The sequence below is a fragment of the Polyodon spathula genome, chromosome 15 (genome assembly GCF_017654505.1).
Source record: "Polyodon spathula isolate WHYD16114869_AA chromosome 15, ASM1765450v1, whole genome shotgun sequence".
Taxonomy (NCBI): domain Eukaryota; kingdom Metazoa; phylum Chordata; class Actinopteri; order Acipenseriformes; family Polyodontidae; genus Polyodon; species Polyodon spathula.
In genome coordinates this window covers 20467871-20484647 of record NC_054548.1, presented here as the reverse complement: position 1 = coordinate 20484647, position 16777 = coordinate 20467871, and the positions used below count along the sequence as shown (strand labels likewise).

The following is a 16777-nucleotide window of genomic DNA, read 5'->3' as shown; positions in this document are numbered from 1 at the left end:
CAGGGGCAGCAAAGCATAACACAAGAAACAGGAAGAAGAAGAATGCAAGCGGCAAAGGGGGGCATTAGAAATATTTTTACAAAACAAGAGGACGTATTCCAGAATATTTTAGTATTGTTTATGCGCAGAGGAAACATTTCCGGAAAGATTGGAGAAAATACCCAACAGGCACTGCATGCCAACCAGCAATGTCATCATAGTGTTGCCTTCCCATAATTCATAAACACAAACAAGAAAGCATTTTCAACTTTTTGGGTTGACGCACCGATGAGTTAAAAGAGAAATTTGGAAATTGAGCGGGCTGGTATCTGTTGTATAAACTTCCAAGTACTACCAGCTAAATAAAGTAAGTGCAACTTATTTCTATACATTGTTATAACAGTTTGTGATGTTTGGTATATCTGTTTTTTTTTTTTTTTTAAATGCATTTGTTTGTACATTTTTTGATGTGTACACTGGGGGTTTAATGCCTATCAGTTCAATTTTTAGAACGTCTCCTAAAGTTGAAAAAATTCAAACATGGTCTTGTTTTTTCATTTTGGTCATTATACAGCACAGCGTCAGCACATCTTTAGTTTACAAAGTATGCATGCTCAGGTGCTTGTCCTCAGACAAGCACCCCTTGCTGTTTTGTGAAAGTGTAAACACACTGTTCTGGAACAGACTGTTCCAGAATCCTATCAGAAGGATTCTGGAAAGCAAGTGTAAACACTCCTCAAGTGAGCAACAGTAAGTAACACATCTGCTCTCAAGTAATGCAACTCGCTAATGACTCATGCACTCTTTTTCCACTCAGTTTTCTACGCCTACAGTAAGTTAGATAAATAAAAGGAAAAAGAACCACAAAAAAATAGTTTTGAGTTCACAAAAAAATGCTGTCACTGCTACTTTGAAAGATTAACAAGGTCCTCGGGCTGCGAATATGACTTTTTTTTAATGAGTCGTTTCTCTTAATTACTTGCCAAGCATAGGTCAATAAATGGTTAGTTTCTATTGGGGACTTATCAGAGCCGTCGCAATGGATCAGTTTAAATCAGCTTTCACTCCCTTTCCTCTAATTACTCCCCTCATGTACAGAAATGTATCAGTACACATGGAATATATTAACAGCGCACTGTCTTCACTCAAAGCTATTAGGAGGAAATGGACTCCGACACTACAGCCCTTGGTCTGACCTGTGAGGTGGCTCTCGACAATCCGGAAGCAATTAAAGAATGGAGCTGAAGGAAGCTGCTGGGCACTAAAGGACTAGAAGAACAAGACGATGATGAGTGACTGATGGCAAGACGAGTGCATTAAGACCAAAGAAGGAAAAAAAGGATATAGAAGAGAGAGAGAGAGACACAGCAAGTATGAGAACAAGATGACTGAGCTGTGTTGTGAAATGCATTGTTCAGTTTTTGATGCACTAACACAGAGCGATGGGTGAATCCCATGAACTGACTTCTGGTCACGAAATGGTTTTGAAAAAGAATGAACAGGTATTTGGATGTATTTAGTAAAACTGCCAAAATGTTTTATTCAATTTTATTATTTTAGTGTTTCAAAAAAGGTACAAACATAAAAGCAAGTCACACAAAGCGAAATTTTCTAACTTCTAGAAAATGTTGACAATTATTTTTTCAATTTTACTTGTGAGAAACTGTTGTGCATACAGTAATGGCTATGAATATTGCATCACTTAACATTTTCACCTGCAAAATATCATTGAACTATTACAATTTATTTTGCTTTCCACTATGTAATCAACAAAACCAACTGAGAGCTAATCATTTATTTTAATACAATACATTTGTCAAGTGCTGCATGAAATTTAAAAAAAAAAAAAAAACCTAGATAAAAATCACATTTAACACTTTGCAATCAGATTGGACAGTTTGTTTTAAATAAATCAGGTGGTCATGGTGGGTCCTTCATTAACCAACACAACCATGATTAAGTCCACTCCCAAAGCAGTCTCCCCTGCGGCTTTAACATTACATTAACAATGCAGACATATTTAGGCAAATACAAGATTTTTCTGCTAAAACACAAGCATGTAAACAACTCCTGAAAAACAATGCAATACTGATAGCCACCACTCTATTTCTCAATAAGACATGGTTCTCTTTTACTGTGTTAGTCATGCTCCTAGTGTTGGTTTATATTCTCAGTCCAGGCATTTAATATGCTTATCTTACCACCAACACTGCCTGACTCTTTATGCCGGTTTGTTCTGAAGATCTTCATGTACTAAGCCTCTGCGGTTTATTTCCCCTCGTGCCACGGCTGCCCCCCCTCCTGTGTGTCCGGGACTTACCAGGCTGCAGCACTTTGATCCCCAGCAGATTGGAGGTCCTGTTGGTGATCTTGGTCCAGGTGTTGTCGTAGTTTTTCCTCCACAGCTCGGCAGCGCACTGGTACGTGCCGGCTTCCTGCCTGCTGGCCCTGCTGATGCTGAGGCGGAAGTTGCTGTTGGAAGCTGACTTGTCGATGGTAGTTCTAATGCCGAAGCTGGAGTAGCGGTCTCCCCACTGCAAGCTGCCATCGCGGGTGAAGGTGACCAGGTCTTGGAACTCAGTGCCGTTAACAGGCTTGAAGCGCCAGGTCACAGAGGCAGGTACCCGGGGGTTGTAGCGGGGTTTGACGATGCACTGGAGGTCAAAGGATTCATTGTAGGTAACGCTGGGGGTTCTCGAAGAAGCGGCCATGAAGAAAATAGACTCTGTGGAGAGTAAAATGATATAACAGAGAATGTATTACATATAACATATAAAATAATTTATATTAAACTAGTAATATAACATGTAGTACATTTATACAGTGGTAAATGTTGGTTGAAAAAAATGTTAATATGCTAATACAAAGCATGCAAAGATAAACAGGGATGGAAATAGGACTTTTATTGCACAGCAGATTCAGCCAGGTTTTACTACGAGCTTGATTAGCTAGTGTATAGGTAAAAAGCTCAGGTGTGTCTTATTAAACTCATAGTAAAACCAGGAATAGACAGAATTGCTATGCAATGGGAGTCTTACTTCCACAAAGAATTGAGCAGCTGTTAAAATGGTGGGTTATCTTTTTGGAAGAATACAAACCTGGGGTAATGCAAACCAGTAGAAAAGCCACAGAACTTAGATTGTTTTGTTTAGTTGAAAATTATAGCCAATTACAACAACAACAACGTACCTGTTCTTACAAAATATGTTTTTCATGGTACAGCATTTCTGCAGAATGGCAGCTTCCTATCAGGAAATATAGCCAATGCTGTTGAATTATTCACCCTTATTCCCTAAAGCGATGTTTTCACCATTAAGTCATTAGGCTCACTGCTGCCTCCGGATGACAATCTTAAGATAAGTGGAGATGTGCTGAGGATTCATCATAACTAAAGTAGTTTTTCTTCTTGGTTTTATGCATCCATTTGTCTTAATGATGCTGACATAAATGTTCAAGATCTCTCAGAGGGATACATTCATACTCTTTAAAGAAATATAAGGCTTTTTTGTCCTTATCTGAAAGGAAGTCAGGATACAATTCCATTCCTGCCACACACAGTATAAAATCTGCCAATAGTTGACTAAGTTTTTCTGACTCTACAGCATTTAAGTTTAAAAATAAGTTCCCCTGCTTTTACTGAATCCCCTTGGTTTCCATATTCTCATCTGAATCTATTTTTTTCGTTATCGTTACTTTGGTGAACAACATTTCAATGGTCCTTCAAACATTGAGTTGAAGGTCTTTACACTTTTGTATTTTCAGATTATTATTTAAAAGCTTGGGAAATAAACAGTCTCCAATTTATTCAGTCTACTTCATGCTTGGGAAGTTTCTGAACCACTAACTGTCCATTTCTTTTTATTGGCTCTTCAAATTTAAACCAATGGAGCTGCGACAACGGTGATTATCCTGATTAGGTATCCTTCACAACCTTAAGAGCTGAAGCATGAGGTATCGACACGGCTAAAGCATATTTGGCTGGAGACAACTCATTCTGTCTTAAATTTAAACAGCATATTCTTCAAGAATTAATTACTGTAATGCACTCCTAAACATGTGGTGTCCCGTCTACAGCTTCTTCAGAATACCGCTGCTAGAATTTTGACTAAAAACAAAAAAATATCACCCCTGTTTAAGCCTCCTTGCACTGACTCCCTGTACAATACAGAATTGATTTTAAAATGTTATTATTGACCTATAAAGCCTTGAATGGAGCAAGAATTAGCTATTTGCAGGAGCTACTGACTGTATCTCCCAAATCACACTCTTAGATCACAGGAAGCGGGGCTGCGCGTTGTTCCCATGGTCAATAAAATCAATACGGGAGGAGGGCTTTTTCTGTTAGAGCCCCTAAAACTATGAAACGTACTACCTCCATGTGGGCTTTGCGCCAAGAAGGCTCTAATGTAGTTCACTGAAGCTGTTAAGAGACAATTAACTAAATTTGGGACCTGGCTGGAATAAAGACAAGGACTGGAATTAATCTCAAGGACCAGAGTTGCTTAACACAGCTCTATACTGTACATAGGGATATGTGTATTTGATTAATACAGGATGATTAAAATGAACCCCCTTTCTTCCGTCTGACTAAAGACATACAATATCTAAAAGAAAGTTATAGGCAATACAATTTCCAAATCGAAACAAGATTTGGTCAAAAAGGGATTCAAAAACAAAAGTTATGGATTCCAAATTGGAGCTCAGATAAAGGCTTCAGAACACACTCAAATTCATCAGGGATCGTGTTCCCAAACAACCCAGGCATACCCATACAGAAAAGCACCCGAGGTGGGATGTCTTTAGGGACAATACCATTCAGCAATCCTAGATTCTGCACCTTTCTATTTGATCAGTCAACGAAAACAGAAACTTCAGCTTCCAAATCTTTTGCTTTTTAAAACTGCATTCATGGACAGTCACACTGCGACCTTCAGCCTTCTGACTTATTATTTTATCTAGACGAGGGGCTCATGCGATACAGTTCTCTCAGATAAACTGAATACAGTATTTCAGTTTTTTTTTTTTTTTTTTTTTTTTTTGGTAAAGCCTGCCAGAATGATAACAAAACATGTCTATTTATATACTGTGTCTGGAACAAGGTTGTCAAATCTTTTTTAGCAGGAACGTAGGGGATGCTGGGATTGTTTATGTGTCTCATATTACTGTAACTGCTGCTAAAGCAACTCACAGGAAAGTGGGTTGCCATAGTTTCTGGAGAATCAGCATAATAAAAAGTACTGTACTGCAGTCATTAGGTTTACCCAACACAAAAAAAAAAAGAAGAAGACCTGGATTCCAATGGGAGGAATTTCAATTCAATACAAGGAAAGTGCAAATTTAAAATACAATAGCTTTAATAGGAGAATGATCTTATCGTTTGCAGAAATACATATCCTATGGAGACAAATAATGATACACTCATATTCTATACAGTTTCAAGAGGGAGGGTGTAGAATATGATGATTATTACATTATTGTTGTTTATTCTAATTACTACAGGGATGGAAATAAGACTCTTATTGCACAACAGTTTCACCCATTCCAGGTTTTACTGTGAGCTTGATTAGCCACAGTGTACAGGTAACAAGTTCAGGTGTGTTTTATTAAAACTCATAGTAAAACCAGTAATAGATCAAACTGATATACAATGGGAATCTTATTTCCATTCCTGTAATTATTATGATGAACATTGGTATAAGTACAGCTGATTTGCACTTTTATTGTAGTCTTTAACTGGTTGCTCTGTGGATTGGAAAAAGGATACAAAGCTTTACTTCTCTGAATTAACAAGGTCAGTTGTTTTTTTCAGGACCAGTGTACACTGAGTTGCGACGGTCTCTTCCCAGTTCCTACAATTGGCATGAATGGAATGTTTCTGCTGGAGACCAAGGACTGGACAGGAAGTTGGGGACCAGGTCAGGAAACCAACCTTAGTTGAATATATCAACCATATTAAAAGTGGTCCCTTTAGGGTAGAGTTGAGGTACATACATGTAATGAAGGTCGAACTGCCCCTGCTTATGTTTAGAAACAACAGCAAAGAAATAGAAAAGCGCTTACCCACTGCGGTGACAGTCACAGGTGTGCCGGCTGACTTCTCCCCAATCGTTTCCCATTCATCTCTCGGCCCCTTGACCCACTCTGCGACAGTGCAAGTGTAGAGGCCCTGATCCTTCGGGAGAGTGTTGTAGATAGACAGGGTGAATGTGCCCATCCGCACTCTCTCCACCCGCACCTCCCCATAGCTACTGCGCTCCCGGTATGAAGGGCTCGGGACAACCATGCCCTCCTGGTCCACAGACACAATCTCCCGTGCCTGGCTTTGTTTGTCCGTCAGCTTCCAGGACACGGACAGACGGCCTTGGTTCTCTGTGACAGAATTCACAGTGCAGGTAAAATGAACGGCGCTGCCTTCGGGCACACTGCTCGAATTGCTTGTCACTGACACAGTGATGTTGCTTTCTGTTGAAATAAATGACAGAGAAGATGTGTGTAGGCGGGTGCGCAGTTATTACAACCAATGCCAAAATTAACGGTTTTGTTTTAAGTCTACCCTTTTATTCACCACTTTAACAGATACAGGATTAATTTGCGGTCAAATCCAATTTGCAGTATATTTCAAGTAGGGATGGGATGTATAAAATTTGCATTTTTTTAATTTTAACCATTAAAAAAATACCGTGTTAACCTTAATATCACGGTGTACAGTACATCATGCATGTTATAAAATAAAGGCTTAAATGAAGAAAGACTAATGTAAAAATTACTGTAATTCACAAAAATAAAACTAGCAAATCACAATTCATTTCATGGAATGATTTAAACATTTGGTATTTAGTATTTTACTATGCCAAATAACTTAGTATGTTTCTTTTTTATAAAGACAATCACAATCTTAAAAAAATAAATAAATAAATAAAAAGTTGTACTCTCAATGTTATACTACAACAGTATTAAGATGTATTATTTGCTCAAAAAATGACGAGGTGCAGTAGTTTGTTAAAACATTTTAACATATAAATTTACATAAATAAACAAACAAACAAATACTTTATTTAGCTGTTGGTAAATAGAATTGGAAAATGATTGGTCTTTTTGCTTACAACACAAACATGTACCACAGGTTATTATTTAAGAGCAGAGATTAGTTGTTTATTTTTTCAACCGGATAAATAAAATATGTAGCAAAAAAAAAAAAAAGTATTTTAATACTAAAACGTGTTATTGGATTTATAGCTACACGTCACGACATTGCACAAGTAAGCTTCCAAATGATTATTACACGTGAAGTTTGTAAAAAATAAATAAATAAATAATAAAAAAGATTTCTTCCCTTACCTAAGAAAATTGGAATACTGTTATTACTTGTTTAAAGAAAACAATGATAATAAATATGCTATCCTGCTGCAGTCGCATGTCTGTGCTAATTTTACTTCAGACTTTGGTCGTGTTCTTATAGCGCAGATTTCCGCAGTTGTGCACAGAATCGAGGAGATGCGCTGTAGTCGTCACTCAACACCCACAGAAATCTGCAGATTCTGCATAGCGCAGCGCAGCTTTGAAATGTTACTGTGGGAGGCTGGCTGCGGCTGTGAACCAAAGGGACGATGCAAAGATCACGAGTGACCTGCTAATCGTAATGCAAAGAACCACTAAAACTACAGCTTCCGAGGCGAATGGCATTTTATAATTATACAATAAAGCCGTGAACAGCCTTGTCAACGCCATAATAAATAATTAAATCAATTATTTAAATAAACATAATGTACTAAATCTGTGATAAGTGATGTATAATTTTACAATAAAGTTAATGTTGATCACCTAGACAAATGTAAACATAAGACGTTGACAATGTGTGTTATGCCGCAAGGTTTGGAGAAGGCGTTTCTCTAAAAGCTTCGTGTGACGTCAGAAAGACAGCAGCCGAGCAGCAAGCTCTAAGTAACAAAACACAGCCATTGAAACGTGTATTCTGTGTCGTTGACCGTTTCCTTCAAAACCCTTTTCAAAATACAGTATCATGTGTGTGTACATTAGTTTGTAATTTACGTACTAGATTGAGGCTCCCGTCTCTTCGGGGGCATTACATGTACATAGTCAGTGTTGCATGTTTATTTGTTTACTGTGTGTTTCTTTTAGTAGGGGGAGACAAAAATACCTTAAAATGTTTCTTTACTGATAGCGGCGTTTATTCGAGGGTGGCCGCTATTATAAAGCTGATATGACTGCCGTCAATACGAGGGCGGCGCCAAATTTAAGTAATACGGTACATATATTGCAACGACTCTGGCAAATTGTCTTGTTTGTTACGTCCCATTTTAATGTTCTGTGTATTGTGAGGGTACGAGGCACGTCGTGTGTATGTGTGAGCTTGTAGTGGGTGGGTCCATTCTACCCTACCATTCGTGTACAATAGTATCTGCTGCCTGTATGCGTTTTTACAGTAGAACTTACCTCTAAAGCACTTTACCAAATGTAGGTGAAGAGGTATTTGTTGCCTGGAATTGTATAGTATACGGATTTGCTTTCCAATTTGTTGTTAGCGGGGTTAGACCTGTCCATTTTTCTTGTATGTAGTATTTTCACTTTTTAACAGTTTAGATAAAGTTAGCTGTGCTGTGATTTTTAGATATTTGTATGCACATTTTAGTCAGGGTTGTTTTAAAGTATGTTGTCTGCCTACTGAACTGCACGTTAGGGGTTGTTTTACTGTCCATAACTGCAGGTGTACCAGACCTGTCTATTACTTGTTCTCATTTCAGTTATTACGAATTTTCCCAGCCTGTACGCAGTAGACAAGAAGTAATATCCTTCATGCAATTTGAAACTGATTATCAAGACAACCAAAATAAAGACTGTTCGGACTCGAGACCCGAATTAAGCTTCGAATTGGGAAAACTTCTAAAGTAACCGTGCGGTAATTGGAGCTGAGAGATACAGGGTTTGGTAGTGTGTAACATTTGTGGGGAAGGGAATACATTGGCAGTACAATCCTACCTGATTTTGCAAAATTTTGGGCAGTACCAAAAAGTGTGTGTACATTTCGACTGCCTGTGTATCCCAGACAGTGACACTAGTGGCAGAATTAATTGTTATTAAGATATTTAAAATGCTTGTTTTGTATCCTGCAACTTTAGTTTTTGTTGTGCTTTTTAACATTTGTGTAAAATAAAACCTTGTTAATTGTACTCTCTTTGACTGCATGTCTCAATCCTGGCTGGTGAAGGATATTAGTGGTGTAGGTCCCCTACAGAAATACTGTCGAACCTGTGTAAGTCTACTGTATTCTGGTTACTCTATACTGGTTCATCTATTGACATTTAGAGACAGTAAACGTTATTTAGTTCTGTGAATGGGTAACTCCAGTGCTGGCGTAGTCTGGCTACATTATATTCTTACTTTACCCCTGCTGTTCCATGCAAGCTTATCTAAAAATAAATTAGCAAATTAATGAAGAAAATAATGCAAAGCATCTACTGTAAACTATATTTAAACTGAAATATTACATGTAAACTCCTACTGTAATTTAGCTTCATGCATGTCTATTGACGAGTCATTTAGGACAGTAAACATTACTTTAAGTTCTGTTGAATGTGTAACCCAGTGCTAAGAGCGTATTCCTGGGCTGAACATTGTCGTCGGTTCTTACTTTCAACACCCTGCTGTTCCATGACATCTTATATATAAAAATCTAAAAATTAGCAATTAATGAAGAACTGAAGACCCAACAGCATCTAACTGTAAACTATAATTTATCAGAGGCATTCACATTCAGAAATCATCTGAGGCTTGTGCTTCCACCAGAAAAATAAACTCTGCTTTCTAGATCATTTTTTAGATGTTTTTCTAGTGGAGAAATCCCAAAAGGGGAAAAAAAGACACCACAATTAACCACTTTTTACCCATTGACTGTGCTGGTTGTGACACCTATGTTTGTTTCTATACAAGGTCATTCAAAATTTTTTTGTAGTGAAGTGGTCAATAGATAACAGTGATTTCAAATGCCCCCCCCCCAGAGTACATTTTTCAATAAATAAACTGCCTAACTATGCTTAATTAAAATATCTAGTGTATATTTCTAGCTTTATAACAGACATTATTCTCGTTTTAAAAAAGTGGAGTCCCTTACACATAGTAGTAAAGCTATGAAAACCACCACTGATGTTTCCCAGTTGGGCTAGCCTGGGATTTCTTCTCTTAACACGAAACACAATAAAGTAATCATTGGCTTTATTTAAAGCGTGTCTTGGTAATTCCATTTGCAAGAAAAAAATAACATGTCTCCTTAATGCTGCATAAAGTAGCTTCAGTGTTGTAACTTTCATAGCAGCTGCCATTGCTTTTCATTGAGTAAATTAACATAATTAATCAAATAAGGGTTATTAGATACAATACTTTTGGTTGGACATAAAAAAAAAAAAATAGAAAAAAAAATTGCTTTTCTTAACAAATCGAACAGTAGATGTTGCTGGTAGCAGCAAAATGTGTTCAGGGTCCATTGGCCACTGGAAGGATTAAGTGAGAAGCTAGATGAGATGACATTAATTTTATGCTTATCTGGGCGCTTTCATCCAGGTCACGTCCACTGCTTTAACCTTCGAGCCTGACTGCTGACACGTCATTGAGACTGAATGCAATATCCCAGTCTCAGGATTCATTCAAATTACAAAACCGCTTTTCAATAGCTACAGGCAGGGGTGTAACCACTATTTAAAAAGGCACAATCTTTAATACATATTACATTTCATAACAAACATTTCTGATGCAGTAGCACTTCACAGAAAAAATAAGCCTGCATTGAGTTATGTAAATAGTGTCATCTGGAACTAGTGTAATATGCTTTCGTTGGTTTGAGAGGTTAGGAGGATTGTATTTCCTCAGTATTGTGTTCACTCACTTTCTGCAGATGTCCTGTTCATAAGATGATGAGGATGACAGAGCACCTGCATCTTTGCCCATATGGAGTCCTTTAATTTTAAACTTGTACAAAGGAAACAACGGGAAGCTAGTTGTTTTCTGAGTGGATGTGAATCTTGGTTTTAACCTTTTCCCATATAACTGTCCATGACCTCATCTTAACCATAGGGTAAAATCCATAGCAAAAGCGCATCCCCTAGCACACCACAACTAAACTTAGAACAGGTGGGATTTTATTGGCATGATCATGTGAAACTTCTGGTTTAGTCATTAAAAAATGATTGTTTTTCTAAAATATATAATACCGAAACTCTTTAGCACACCAAGACATTTTATTCTTATTTATGTTAATAAGATGAGCTAAACCTTATTATTTTCTTTATGCTTCTTGTTGCATGGATTTGTTCAGCCTCCTGGTGAAAGAAATATAATTGGTGCTGTGATTTATAAAAGTCACAAGAGCATTGTGCCTTAGATTCAACTCAATTGTCCAATAATGAAACTAGTACGGGCAATTTAGACCCAGTTGACAAACAACTTGCTGAATAAATCATGCTGTTTAGAGTAAAAAACAAAACCACACACACACACACACACACGTACAGCTATGGCCAAAGATTTTGTATCACCGTATACAATTAACACATTTTGCTTCATCAAGCTGAATGAAATCCCCTGAATAATGTTACTTTAACATACTGAATTATACATACCGCTTTGTAGTTTTCCATATACTTAATGGAAAACTGGTAAATTAAAAACTGTGACATTTCAAAATTGAACATTAAACACTGTATTACTATTATGGCTTCCGGTTGAAGGGGAAATTTCCATTTAATTTGAACCAGTATTTTTTTGTTTGGTTGTAAATAAACTTCTGTTACCCCTTCACCTGAAACCTGAACCCTCTGTGTGTCACCTTGAGGCCTTCCTTTGTTTAGTTTTTTTTTTTTTTTTAATTATGTCTCAAGCCTAAAATTCTAGGTGATGCAAATCTTGTGGCCATAGCTGCAAACACACAAAGTCTTACTCAGTGGCTGAACAGAGATCTGAACATTCCTGGATCTCTTGTTTTTGTCAACGAAGTCTCCAGTCGCAGTTTTCTCTCTCTCTGTGACACGGCAGATGTACTTCCCAGTGTCCTCCTGGCGCAGCTGGTTGATCTTCAGTAGGTAGATGGCATCACTCTCCTTGCGGAAGGTCAGCTTGCCGGCCCCCTCCCTCAATGCGTAGTCCCCGTTCAGGACAGGCACGGCGTTGGGGCCCATGACAGCCACCTGGGTGCTGTTGAACACCCAGGACACAGAGAAGTAGCGTTCAGGGATGCTCTGAGCATCAATGACGCACCTGAGCTCCGCAGGCTCTCCGGTCGTGTAGGCCCGTCTCTCTGTGTTAATCTGGATGTTGAATTCTTTGTCTTTATAAAAAAAAGAAGAAAATAATGACTTCTATGACAAGGATCTGTCATTAGTACCCTACTCATTAGGTCTATCGTGCAAGATAAAATGACCAAAAACTAGGTCACAAAGATTCTGACCTAGTTTAAAATGGGACCATTAAATTACGTACTGCTTATGAGCACGGTCACCTTTCTTATTGATTTCACAGGTTAAAATCTGATGACTTAAATGTTTATGCCTTTAATCATGTTGACGCTGCTTCCTCTTACACAATGTGCAAGTACGGTCTGTAACTGATCTATTAGGTTCAGATTTATAAAACAAGGGAGCTGCATGTTCCTTTGAAATACATGCATAATAAAAAAATAGGTCTGTGTTCACTGGTGATAAGCTATTTAAACAATAGCTATTTAATTGGCCATACAATACTATATTTTACAATACACAACCTTAAAAAAATATAATCACAACATAAATAAAACAACAAGCAAATGTATTTATTTTAGTGTTTTTGTTTTATAGTATACTGTATGCTGCATTTTTTATAGTCAGTGGAAACTAATATGGGTCTACAAATTATGGTTTTAATATCAAAACACATCTACCCAGCACTGCTTAACAGTTTCAACTGTAGCTCTGGTTTATTGGAATGGAAAACGGAGTATTGTGGGAGTAGAGTGTCTTGAATGCAACAGTTAGGGTTTCAAGCTTCTAATACCAGACAGCAGTTAAAACTACAAATTACCGATTTAGAATGGGCAGGTATACTTTAAAAAAAAAAAAAAAAAAAAAAAAAAAAAAAAGGCATAAACAACTTGTGTCATTTCTCTGGCAAACTATAGTCTTGCATAGTGTTTCATTTACAACCCCTTCAGTACCTGTGGCCTGTATGTTAACCACATTCTTGTCAGACTGTTTTCTGGTCAAGGCAAACCACGACCTGTCGGGGTCCTGAATCCACTCTGTGGCCTCGCAGTAGATCTCGCCCTGGTCCGAGGGCTGCAGCATGTAGATGGTCAGCTTGTAGGAGGTGCTGCCAGTCTTGTCAAGCCGCACGTCCCCCGAGGAGTACCGCTGCCTATACGCTCCCCCCGGACGCAGCACAAAGTCCCTGGAGAGAGTGATGATCTCCTGGGCAGCCGTCTGGCCGGCTGTGTGCAGGAACCAGCCCACAGAGAGGTGGCTGTGCTGGAATGTCTGCTTTGAAACCTCGCAGGTAAGACTCAGAGGTTCCCCTTCCACTTTGCTGAGAGTCTGGCCAGCCGAGGACACACTCAGAGTGTCTGGTATAACTGCAAGACAAAAGGGTTATTATTCATTACAAATACATTCAACCCTGCTGAAGCAGAGGTGATGGTTAATACCAATCTACTATGACTGTTTTGGAGGGGAGGATCATCGTGCTTCATTTTGTGCTACAATGTCTGAAAAAAGTCAATCAATATGAACATTACATGATGAACATGTTTCTCATGTTGAACATTTCTGTGCCAACTGATTTTCTTTTCAGTGATACAAAAAAAACGGCTTGAGTATATGGTTGAGTGTAAGTCAATATTTTCAAGAGGACGTGGGGCTAGCTACTGTATAATATATATAGTATGATCCAACAAAGTCACAGTTTAAAAACAGGAAATGACTAGTTTCAGACTAAGTTTCTTTAGTTATCCAGGTTTACTTCTGCCAGCAGATTTGTGATAACAAAACAAGAAGCCAGTGGTTTTAAAAACAAAGTCACCTGTGACTCAGACTTCATCATTCCAGCACTGTATTCTCCCTCAGGGCTGGAGTGTTATTGGGTCTGACCTCACGCCACTTGTTCATTTGTATGTTATATTTATCAGAAATGCAGACATGGACCAATTCCTAAAACTCCCTAGACAGAGAGGACTGCTGTTTCATTTTAAAGAAACAGGAGGGGAAAAACAGACCACATACAGGTGTCTTAATGCAGCATCTGCAAAAGCGGGTGTAATTATATTGTAGAGAGAAAAGGCTGACATCCCTACTAAATACGCAGCTGGAGAATAACATCATTACCACAAACTACAAACCACAGGAGCAAGGCTCTCTTATGCTTCAATTGGTTTTTCTAATTGAATATGTCGAGGAAAGCCTTGGAACTCAAATGACATGCAGTACTGTTATATGTATCTATTAGACAGTTGGACGTTTGACCCGGTTAAATCAATAAAACCTTGACAAGGACATGCAGCATTTTTAAAGGTACTTGCCCATTAAACAACTACAATCCGTTTTTAAAATGTAGCAATTTACATTGATGCACAATGTGTATTTAGTTTTACATTTAGGTGGGCAGATTTTTGTTTTTCAGTAATCTCCTGGCACCGAAGTTGTCAGTCCATTCCACTATGCAATGAATGTGTAGCAATTTTCACGAAACTGATTTCTTATATACCAAGTTTACACTCAAGACTGACAGCCACAAAGCAGACGAGTAAAATGTTCCAAAGAATGAGAGATTTGGTTTTGTAGCAATTCAGTAAAATGGTGGACACATTACTTTAAAAATGACCTATATCTGTAGGCAATACTGACCCACAGCAAGCAGCTCATTTTCTGTAGCAACAAATACGGCCAGTAAAGCAAACACTATATTATAATGAGTGCAATCTCTCCTTCAGCAATGTCTCAAGCACTCTCAAGCTTTTAATACAGTAGATGTAAGCAGGAAGTCTCTCTCTATCAGATTCCGTAAATCAACAAATATGTTTTGTTTGATTTGTTACCCACGAGCAAACAGGTGCTCCAGTAACCAATATTGATTTTTCTTCTAAATAACAATGTCACCCTGAAGGATGGAAGAGAGGTCCTGCATGCTCATGCATGAACACCAGTTTGAGTCCGCAGGGGTTTGGCTGTACACTCTACAGTGCTACTCCCAGATCAGCTCTGTTGGACGCACTTATTGCTGAGCTTTTCTATCCATCTACCTGCGTTCAGCCACGTGGCAACAGAAGGCTAAAACAGCTGTTCTGTGGAAAGGGCTTTATCAGCCCATATGAGCTTATGGGTCAAACGCAATGCTTTCACTGGTTTAACACTGATGTCAACACCTGCCTGCTTTTCTAGGACTATGGGAGCCAGAAGATAACCACAATCTCCATACAGTGGAGCTTTGCTTAGATACGTTTACCTTATACCTGTGGATAGTCAGGCTGCATAGTTGTTTATTGGTCTCTCCAAATCCAAAATTAAAATGAGCATGGTGACTAGGACGAGTTGATCGATTCTGCGGTTAGGTGGCCATTGTGTACATACTTTTGTATTTATGTCTCCTATTAAACTTTTTTTTTTAATTATTAATTCTGCTCACTAGTTTATACGTAGTTAGTAGTAAAATAAAATACATTTTCCTCTTAAAATCAATGAGAAAACATCAATGGTTTATCTGATCTTAATTGTAATCTATTATATTTGTAGTAAATCTGTGCTTTCCATTTTTGTTCCATTTTTCCAGGTGGCTAAGACTAGAAATGCATTTTTGAAACTCAAAAGAGTTTGCTGGTAACATATCTTTTTTTAAACATGTTGTGTTAATGTAGGTGAGACATCATTATTGTAACCTACAGCTTGCTGTAAATCAAAGCCAGGGATATCTAGATTTATTGTATGTACATTATCCTTAAGACTTCACAAGAACAGTGTCTTTCTTTTATCTAAAGCACAGTATGAATGAAGTTTGAATGCATGTTCTTAGACAGACTTCACAGCAAATAACTTTTGTATTTAATTGAGGGCCTGTCAAAGTGCAGTACATTTTCAGAAAACCACAAGATATAAATTGCTGGATGCTTTTTTATTTTATTCTGCATCCTTCACCGCCTGACTCCTCAAACACTACTGTTGCGTTTTTGACACCTGTTCAGAGGACCAGCTTGCAATTCAACCATGACCTCTGGCTTCAACTGCCTGCTTTGAGCCCTGATTGGCCAGACTAGAATGAGGTACAGAAGCTCACAGCATGTCTACAAAGGAACATTCTCAAAGTCAAATTTGTCCAGTGCACATGCAGTGGGTCTGCTTAAAAACCACACAGTACCGGAAAGATTCAAAATATCTGCATAAAAATCAAGTTTATCCAATTATATACAGTCCGAAACGTCTAGAGAAGGCCAGGGGTCTATAGTATGAATTCTGAGATGGGCTAAACCTCAGTTAGTGTTTTTCTTGAGTCTTTGTTTTACTACTACAGTATTTTTGAAAAACTGCAGTTGAATTTCACCAAAAAAAAAAAAATCTAAATTGAACACAGATTTTTACAATCTAGGTAAAAATGTTTTGAGTGTTGGGTTCTTATCAAAGTTGTATTACACAGTAGGTTAACGAAGCCTTGAAAAGGATAGTACCCATGTGCTGAAACATTACAGAATAAAGCAGAATACCCAGGAGGATCCAAAGGTAGAAAAGTTGTTAAGCCACAGCTGGGAAGCTGTCTAGAGTACAAGACAATTTATTGA

At 38.0% G+C, this 16777-nt stretch overlaps 1 protein-coding gene across 2 annotated transcripts in view; it reads right to left on the bottom strand.

Annotated features, from left to right (window-relative positions):
• LOC121327647 (immunoglobulin superfamily member 3-like) overlaps window positions 1-16777 on the bottom strand; it is an 88577-nt gene that overhangs the window by 16146 nt on the left and 55654 nt on the right. For both annotated transcript variants that reach the window (XM_041271780.1, XM_041271781.1), the window contains 4 exons: window positions 13175-13588; window positions 11927-12313; window positions 6040-6441; window positions 2300-2704 (listed from right to left, as the gene is read on the bottom strand). In XM_041271780.1, coding sequence (XP_041127714.1) covers window positions 2300-2704; window positions 6040-6441; window positions 11927-12313; window positions 13175-13588 — 1608 coding nt within the window. The remainder of the gene's footprint in view (window positions 1-2299; window positions 2705-6039; window positions 6442-11926; window positions 12314-13174; window positions 13589-16777) is intronic.